We start from the raw sequence: 9,873 nt of genomic DNA on the forward strand, positions 1-9,873 counted from the left end.
GTTAATGTATGGCACTTACGACTATCTTAGTGCTAAGAGTGCTTCGAAAATCTAGGCCCAGAAACTTAACCATGCCTTAAGCTCAGATTGATGGCTTAAAGGTCTGCTAGTAACACAATTCTGTAAGTGGATCATATATGTTATGATTATGTACCTTAGAAAATGGAGAGTGACTTACAGATGTTTTGGTAGAATTAAAGAAATGTGTCAACCAAGGAATCGATAAGCTGATTACCTGACCAAACATCCAGGGTTTGCTAGAGATATTCTTCGAGGTGCCACAATAAATCCTTCCAGTTTCGTTGAGCACATACTCTTCCTTCTCCTGTTGTCCTTCCAAGAAAACCATGTCATCTGTGAAAAGGAAAATTTAACAGCTCTGTACACCTTTAGTCTTACATGCTTCAGATGAGCTTACAAGCAGTTCTAGGAAAAACTAACAAACAACATCGTACAGCTGTAATACTGCTGAAACAAAGACATACTCTTGATATAGTCAGACTTGTACAATCGACTCTGTTTTTAGCAGAGATTTCTTATGGATGTGGACAGGGTTTTGTCGCTTCTATTTACATTCAGATATCATACCAGCCTGTAAGTACATGTATTCTGGATCAGGTTGGATTATGCTTAGTCTCTGAAAATATATTTTTGATAGAAACAAACAGCTACGATGTCATGATGTGATGACATAGCAAAAATATTCCAGATAACATTTCATTATTTATTCATTCTATTCATTCTATTATTCATTCAAAATAATAGATTCACCAAGGCAATACAGCTCAAGTTCTACTGAAGTATTTGTCAACTAAATAAGTTGTTTGATCAAGAATTCCTGGAAGTCATGAACCACTGGTCTATCAAAGTTGACACATTATATGGACCACGACGTCGACGTCTTTAATTGACAATTACTCTGACATTTCAACATTGATGGTTACACCATTTTCAAACAAATATATACTCATGCCAATAATGGTTGTCACCCCCCCCCACCCCAACCCCCACACACCTCACACCCACCTCACATCCCTCTCCAATTAAAAAAATTGAAGGGGGTGACAACCATTATTGGCATGAGTAAATATAAACAAACAGTATACATTAAAGTTGATATCCATAAATTGTGCTAGTCTGTCTCAAAGTCCCTGAACAGAATCATTTTCTCTTCCGCCAATCTCTATCTGTTGCGAAAGAACTTAATGATTCATCTCTATATTCTGAATATCCAGTCTTCTTCTTCATTTCAATAGTTATTTGTTTCTATGCAAAAATCTATTTACAGAGACAAAGATTTACTCTAAAACTGTGCCTACTTTAACAATGAAAACAAAGATCTTATAAACAACATCTCCCAAACATCAACAAGATGTTATTAACATCTCCCTAACATCAACATGACATTATTAACATCTCACAAACTGACTGACTGACTGACTGACTGACTGAATTTGGTTTTACACCGCTTTAAGCAATATTCCAGCAACATCATGGCGGGGGACACCAGAAATGGGCTTCACAAATTGTACCCAAGTGGGATGTTATTTGAACCAACAAGGTCTTCCCTAACATCAACATGACGAGCGAACGCTTAAACCACTAGGCTACCCCGCCGCCCCTCTCACAAACATCAACAAGATGTTATTAACTAAATGTCATAAACATCAACGAGATGTTACCTCGGCACCATGGGTTGAAGAGGATGTAGATCTGATCTTTGTGATTGTAGCGAAATATGATTTTCTTGTCATCCTTCTTCTTGATGACGTCCAGTTTGAAGTTCCACTTGGCCACATAGCATGTGGGAGGGGTGAACACAGTCACGGTGAGAACCTGGTCACTCTGCTTCTTGATCTTGGCCCCCCACTGCTTGGGCTCATCCTTGTCCGACAGGATCAACTCTACATGGGTTCCCTTGCTGGGAGTAGGGTTTCCTCCTGTAAAACAACATATATCCTTGTATTACTGGTTTTGGGATGGATAACAATATATGGATGAACAACTTCTTTATTACAGTGTAGCTTCTAACATGGGTATCAAGCAAGTGATGAACAGAATGAAGATAGAGAAGCATATACTAGTATACCAGGAGATGTTTGTACATAAAAAGGTGCGGATTAGGACTGCAAAAAGGGGAAGCCAGTAACATGGGGAAGCCAGTAACAATAAGTACACATAGCCTAGGTGAAAGAATTCCTCTCAAAGAAGTGGTTTTTGGATGTTCAAGAAATATTCATTTTTTTCTCATTAGGCCAGACCAATTTTATTTCTTGTTTTATGGATCCGCCAATCGTATTTGTTCAAGAATAAAATTTATTTTTTTATTTTCCCTGCTCAAAAAATAAAATCCTATTGTTTTTATTGGCCAAAAAGTCTTTGATTGTTTTTTGCCCCATATACACTTCATAAATTGCCAAAAGTAAAACACTTTTAGTATTTAAAAGTAATATTACTTTGACTGGTGATTTGTATTTTTCTTTTTTCCCCCTCCTGCCTTTAGGTTTTCTGAGGACCAAAATCCGTAAAGAAAAAAATAGAATTGGTCTGGCCTTAATCACATAAACGACTGAAAAAGATATCTCTCACTTCTAAAGGACATGTTTAAAGCAAGCCATCTAATACTTACAATGTCTGTGTGACACAACACACCTTGTTATACTGAGTGTAAATATAAAAGTCAAAAGAATATCAATCTTCACTATCCACAGGAATAGATTCCATTCGGTATAATAGGGCAAACTAGCTGTGCAGCATATATGAAATGACAATTGAAAATTAGTGATGACTCCATGTGTTTGCAAGCACTAACGTCTTAAAACATAAACTTTAAACGGCACATGTCATCATATATGGACACATTAATGACAATGACTCCGGTGTGTCACAGGTAACCTTTGCATGGATCACCAAGTACTATACAACATGCCAACACTTGAGAATATTCATCTCTGCCAAAAGAGATTCCTTTTGGGGAAAAGATGTTATGAAAATCATATGCATGGATCACAAAAACTACAAGGACTGTACAGGAAATATTACTAGTTGTGTAACATATCCTGCTCATTACATTACAAGCTGCAGCATCCTTGGTACACTATTTCCAGAAGACTCCAGACAATTAATACATCCTGGCATGCATTTCAATTATCTTGAACTCGTGCAAACACATTCTACTAAAACCTCACACTTGACTAGAGCACCAGCATAGCGTACAAAGACTGGAGGTCAAGAATACAGTACAAGATTTGAGTACAAGAATAATGTCCATGATTTGACTACAATAATAATGTATCAAATTAAAGTGTAAGAGTGAATAAGTTTAGCAATATTCCAGCAATATCATGGCGGGGGACACCAGAAATGGGCTTCATACATTGTACCCATGTGGAGAATCGAACCCGGGTCTTCAGTATGAGGAGGGAATGCTTTATCCGCTAGGCTGCCCCACAACCCCCACAGATAAAAGAGTATATTAGGGGTTAACAGAGTTGCCTCCTTGCTGTGGAGAATCCAATCTTCTTTTACCAAATGAACTGCAGATTTAACCTCAGTACGGTGGTGTTTTGAGGGGTAAGTATTTGTAAAAGTAGATTTTATTGCTATTTTTTCAAGTTCACAGAACATCTTATTTGACTAAGATCTATGTTGTCTTTGCAGATTAAACAAGAAATAAGGAAAGGCATCAACATCTGCAGTGCAATAGAGAGTGGGAATGATTCAGAAAAAGACACAATGACCCTGTTTTATTGGCAAAATAATATTCCGAAATGACTGACTGACTGAGTATGGTTTTACGCCGCTTTTAGCAATATTCCAGCAATATCACGGCAGGGGACACCAGAAATGGGCTTCACACATTGTACCCATGTGGGGAATCGAACCTGGGTGTTCGGCGTGACGAGCGAACGGCTTTAACCACTAGGCTACCCCACCGCCCCTATTCCGAAATGATGTCAGGTGCAATTATCAGTTCAGTTATCATATGTCCCTGTGTTTGTATACTTGCACTTCCTTGCCTTTGCATGTGTTTATGATAGATGCCACATGTTGGGCCTAATTTTTCAAGATGGATGCTTATCAAGTAAATAATAATTTCTAAAAATCAAAACTTTCCATGAATACATGACATGTTTTATGGATAACAACTTCTTTTTTATTCTTTACACGACGTTTCAGAGCTAATTCTTGCTCCTTCATCAGGTGAATGTTCCACTCACAACCTTTCTTAAACCCATGAGATGGATTTTACAAGTTGTTGGTATCACTACCAACACGTTCTTCCACATTCCAGACCTGAGGTAACAGATAATAATAATAATAATAATAGCACATATCCATGCTTAAGCATCCTCAAAGTAAAATGCAATTAAGGTAAAGAGGTTAAGATGAAAGTCTTAGTCTTTAACATGTGTGTTTTTTCAAATTGGACCTAAAGGTTTGAAAGTCACAACAGTCTCTGAGGCTCTGCGGGAGGCTGTTCCAGGCCATTGATCTTACATGAACAAAGGACCTGTTTCAATACTGCACTGTCTTAGCTTTGGGAACAACAAGTGAATTGTTATCGTATGAGCGGAGAGATCAAGAAGACGTGTACACAGTTAGAAGATTGGAAGTTCCACTGAGACTGCGGAAAACAAGACATAAGAGTTTAAACTTGATCTGGAACTCGGCTGGAATCCTGAGTACAGTATAGGAGTAATGTTTTCATATTTTCAAGATGCAGGCAGCGACGTTCTGCACTCTCTGCAGCTTGGCTATCTGGGTCTTTCCAATAAGGTGCAATAATCAAGTTTACTCATTACACGTGACGATACAAGAGTCTTGGCAGAATAAACTGAAAGATATTGGCGAATATTTCCAATGTTGCGGAGTGACATGAAACAGGTTTTGACAAGATGAGATATATGAGAGTTGAGTGACAAGATTGAATCTAGGAACATGCCAAGGTCTTGGATTTGATCACCAAAGTAGATAGATGAATTATCAAATTCCAGTGAGATGACTCCACACTTGGAGTGACCTCCGCTCCTCTGGACCAAGGAGATGCATTAACTTCACCCTCCATATAGCTTTGTGTTGACACTATCTTCCTGGAGATCAGTAGTACAATTTAGAGGAGCAGCCTGTATGCTGATAACTATAAACATAGTTTTTGTTCAGGTGCTGCTGCAAGAATTAGCCCAGTCTGACATATTTGCTATTAATACAAAAGTATTTAAGCAATGCCAAAAAGTTTCTGGGAACATGCCAGTTAACAGCTGAAGGATTCTTTTCAATCTAAAAAGAAGGAGGGATATCAACATATTTGACTGAAAAGATTCGCTTTTAACATTTTCAAGTTCGGGACTGGGCATGTATTTATCATGGGTGGGGAGTTTTGTTTAAGGACTGTATGATATTTGCTGACATCCGCGGACCCTTTTTCATTGAACACCTGCTTCCATAATTTCTGTTTCTGACATCGCGGTCTTAGACAAACTTACCTGCTTGGAAGACTAGCCTTAAGTCATCCTTGTTTTGTCATATAGCCTGTTGTTAAGGACAAACTTACCTGCTTGGAAGACTAGCCTTAAGTCATCCTTGGTTTTGTCATATAGCCTGTTGTTAAGGACAAACTTACCTGCTTGGAAGACTAGCCTTAAGTCATCCTTGGTTTTGTCATATAGCCTGTTGTTAAGGAACAAACTTACCTGCTTTGAAGACAAACTTTAATTCATCTTTGTTTTGTCATTTGGTCTGTTGTTAAGGACAAACTTACCTGATTAGAAGACTAGCCTTAAGTCATCCTTGGTTTTATCATATGGTCAGTTGTTGAAAGGACAAACTAACCTGCCTGGAAGACTAGCCTTAAGTCATCCTTGTTTTGTCATATAGCCTGTTGTTAAGGACAAACTAACCTGCCTGGAAGACTAGCCTTAAGTCATCCTTGGTTTTGTCATATAGCCTGTTGTTAAGGACAAACTAACCTGCTTGGAAGACTAGCCTTAAGTCATCCTTGTTTTGTCATATAGCCTGTTGTTAAGGACAAACTAACCTGCTTGGAAGACTAGCCTTAAGTCATCCTTGTTTTGTCATATAGCCTGTTGTTAAGGACAAACTTACCTGCTTGGAAGACTAGCCTTAAGTCATCCTTGGTTTTGTCATATAGTCTGTTGTTCTGGACAAACTAACCTGCTTGGAAGACTAGCCTTAAGTCATCCTTGTTTTGTCATATAGCCTGTTGTTAAGGACAAACTGACCTGCTTGGAAGACTAGCCTTAAGTCATCCTTGGTTTTCTTCTATAGTATATTGCTCTGGACAGCCTTACCTGCTTGGAAGACTAGCCTTAAGTCATCCTTGGTTTTCTTCTATAGTATATTGCTCTGGACAGCCTTACCTGCTTGGAAGACTAGCCTTAAGTCATCCTTGGTTTTCTTCTATAGTATATTGCTCTGGACAGCCTTACCTGCTTGGAAGACTAGCCTTAAGTCATCCTTGGTTTTCTTCTATAGTATATTGCTCTGGACAGCCTTACCTGCTTGGAAGACTAGCCTTAAGTCATCCTTGGTTTTCTTCTATAGTATATTGCTCTGGACAGCCTTACCTGCTTGGAAGACTAGCCTTAAGTCATCCTTGGTTTTCTTCTATAGTATATTGCTCTGGACAGCCTTACCTGCTTGGAAGACAAGCTTCAGGTCATCCTTCTTCTTGTCGTATGGTCTGTTGAAAGTGATGGAGATGTCAAACGGTTGTCCACGCCTAACAACCAGTTTAGGCTCCTCCGTCTCTTCTGGGTCAGTGATGTCATATTCAGATGTGTGGTGGGCAACAGTATTCTCGGCAATGTTGAAGTCAATGCTCTCCACTCCCAGAACCTCCTCCTTTGGGTCAGGTTCTGAAAATACAACACATTGCAGCTGTACTTATCATTTGTCTACACAACACACTACAGCTGTACCTATGATCTGTCTACACAACACACTACAGATGTACATGATGTACTTATGTATCTGTGTCTACACACACATTGCAGCTGTACTTGACCTGTCTACACAACACTTGCAGCTGTACTTATGATCACATTGCACTTACAGCTGTACTTATGAGCTGTACTGTCTACACAACACATTGCAGCTGTACTTATGACCTGTCTACACAACACATTGCAGCTGTACTTATGATCTGTCTACACAACACACTACAGCTGTACCTATGATCTGATCTGTCTACACACATTGCAGCTGTACTTATGATCTGTCTACACTTATGACACACAACACATTGCAGCTGTACTTATGATTTGTCTACACAACACATTGCAGCTGTACTTATGATCTGTCTACACAACACATTGCAGCTGTACCAACATGACCTGTCCATACACAACACATTGCAGCTGTACTTATGATCTGTACACACTACAGCATCATTTGCCTACACAACACATTGCAGCTGTACTTATGATCTGTCTATACACAACACATTGCAGCTGTACTTATGTCTACATCTGTACACAACACATTGCAGCTGTACTTATGATCTGTCTACACAACACATTGCAGCTGTACTTATGATATGTCTACACAACACATTGCAGCTGTACTTATGATATGTCTACACAACACATTGCAGCTGTACTTATGATATGTCTACACAACACACTGCATTACTTCTAAAAAGATTCTTGTTGTAGCTGAACTAGACAAACACAACAGACTGCAGCTGTATGTATCATCTGTATACACAACACATCATAGCTGTCTTCACTAGAGACAGGCCTAGAACCAAATATACAGCTGCCTTATGTTTCAGGGCATTGTGGCATGGTCGGAATCTTTATGGCATTAAATGTAGACACTACTCTCACTGTTGTTTGGTGTCCAGAATTTCTCTACTTAGTGCCCTGTGTAAACATGATATATATGTCATGGTCACACCAATTGTTACACTTGTAATAGGGAATCAAGATGATCTGGTGTGGTGTGATGTAAAATGTTGTTTATTTTCAGCTGTACTTACTTAGCAAAATATACTTTATATTTCATATGCACTTACCTGTACATAGTGAAATGCATAATTGTGCGTTTGTTCTATGTGTCTTTACTTACTAGTGTGACTAGTATTGAGTCTCACTGGATTGGAGGCTCCGGACACAGCATACCGAGCTGACCGGTTTTATTACTTTATTGACCACCCCCACAAGCACTACAAGTACCTGATTTTACAGCGTTTGGTATGACAACTATGGGGCCGAACCCGTGGCCGACCTTCCCTTCCGCTCTACAGACATACGCTCTATCCACTACAGAGACAGCGAGCACTGAACCAGTGACCTTCCTATTTGTAAAAGAGCAGGGAGGTACATAGACTTGCACAAGTCCCACAGGATGTGATAACTAGTCACATAACTCCTAAAATAAATACATAATAAGAACAAGCTGTCAGTACGACAGCCAGAGTCTTAAGAACTATTGAACTATCCTCACTTCCGAATTATAGGACAGAATAACAATATATTGATGGATTCATTCAAAACAGCCTCATTGAAAGGCTAGAAGGAACAGCAAAAAGTTATAGGAAACTGCTGCTGACGGTTTGAGATCCTTGAATGATGCTCACCTATGATTTTCCAGCCTTCCACAGATATCAGAGTTGTATCTCGAGTGAGTTTTTTTCGTACACCCACATGACTGCTACCGTACGAAGTACGATCCACAGTCGTGCGGCCACGTGATGACGTTTCACCATCGACAGGTTGACTCTTTGTACATCCCATAATAGTCTCTTGTAGTCATGAATTTCAAATCTGTAGTAATACTAAGTCCCAAACATCCAGTGTTGAAGTTCTTTTGAAAAATATCCCAGTACTACAACTTCGGTTCCCACAATGAAATATCAACTGTCTGAATGAAATTTATTCAAAGAGTCAGTTTTTCTCCATGTAATAATTTTTATTCCTATTCACGTGGTGTTTGGTACTGTTCCCGATATTGGTCAGGGACGATTTCTAAATGTCACAACATTCTCCCTGTCACATCCTTGTCAATTCTGGTAACACGTGTTGCTCAGTTTCACATTGATATGTAATATTTGCACATTCAGCACTGCTCCAACCTCTGGGCCAGTTTCACAGACAGAACCCCCAATGTTTTAGACTCTTGTAGATATCCTATATATAGAACACACACACATTAGATCCGAAGGTTTTGTATCCCCAGGAAATGGTGATAGAGGACTACAACTTGCAGTTTATTTCCAACTCTCGCCATCCAAGTAGGGCAACCTGCTTCTCCCTACAGATCACACCATCCTCTCAACATTCAAGTCAGGTTGTTATTTGTACACCTGATTTAGAACAGGCTGTTTCATCCATCCCTGCATGTCTGTCTCCCCACCTTGTGACATTAAACCCCCACTGAGCGTACACTGAAACCTACAGCATGGCTGACCTACAGGCTGTTCCCCATGTCAGTCATTGATGTTTCAATAACTGTTTAAAGGACATCTCCTGGATGTATTGTAGCATGACTGCTGTTCTATAAACCCCTGCCAGACCGAAGGAGAGGAATTTACAGAAAAAATTCAAACAATTTTAAAGAGACAAAAACATTTGCTTCGGATGCTGCATGTCCAGCAAAAATATGTTGAGAAAACAAATAAGATTTCCTGTATTTCTAAGGGTAAATATGTTTATTAATAGTGAGAAAATTGGATAATGAAGGATGTCCAGATTTCATTTAAACTTTAAAATACTTGTTTCACTTTTCATGTTTCCATTGTATCAATTATTTGATCTTCAGATAATGGTGATGATAAATTATTCAAATTCACTATTTCTGAAAATACATGAAAAGAAGATATTTCTAAAGTCTATTGAAGCAATACATACA

The 9,873-nt window shown here is 39.0% G+C and overlaps 1 protein-coding gene across 1 annotated transcript in view; it reads right to left on the reverse strand.

Annotated features, from left to right (window-relative positions):
• The window catches only part of LOC124260615 (protein-glutamine gamma-glutamyltransferase K-like), a 32,603-nt gene extending 23,343 nt beyond the window's left edge, over window positions 1-9,260 (reverse strand). Inside the window, exons 1-4 of the mRNA XM_046694936.1 lie at window positions 8,603-9,260; window positions 6,657-6,878; window positions 1,683-1,940; window positions 236-354 (exon numbers count right to left, since the gene is read on the reverse strand). Coding sequence (XP_046550892.1) covers window positions 236-354; window positions 1,683-1,940; window positions 6,657-6,878; window positions 8,603-8,759 — 756 coding nt within the window. The 5' untranslated portion in view covers window positions 8,760-9,260. The remainder of the gene's footprint in view (window positions 1-235; window positions 355-1,682; window positions 1,941-6,656; window positions 6,879-8,602) is intronic.
• Between the last annotated feature and the right edge of the window lie 613 nt (window positions 9,261-9,873).

Source organism: Haliotis rubra, unplaced genomic scaffold (genome assembly GCF_003918875.1).
Source record: "Haliotis rubra isolate DU_JTF1 unplaced genomic scaffold, ASM391887v1 Scf77, whole genome shotgun sequence".
Taxonomy (NCBI): Eukaryota; Metazoa; Mollusca; class Gastropoda; order Lepetellida; family Haliotidae; genus Haliotis; species Haliotis rubra.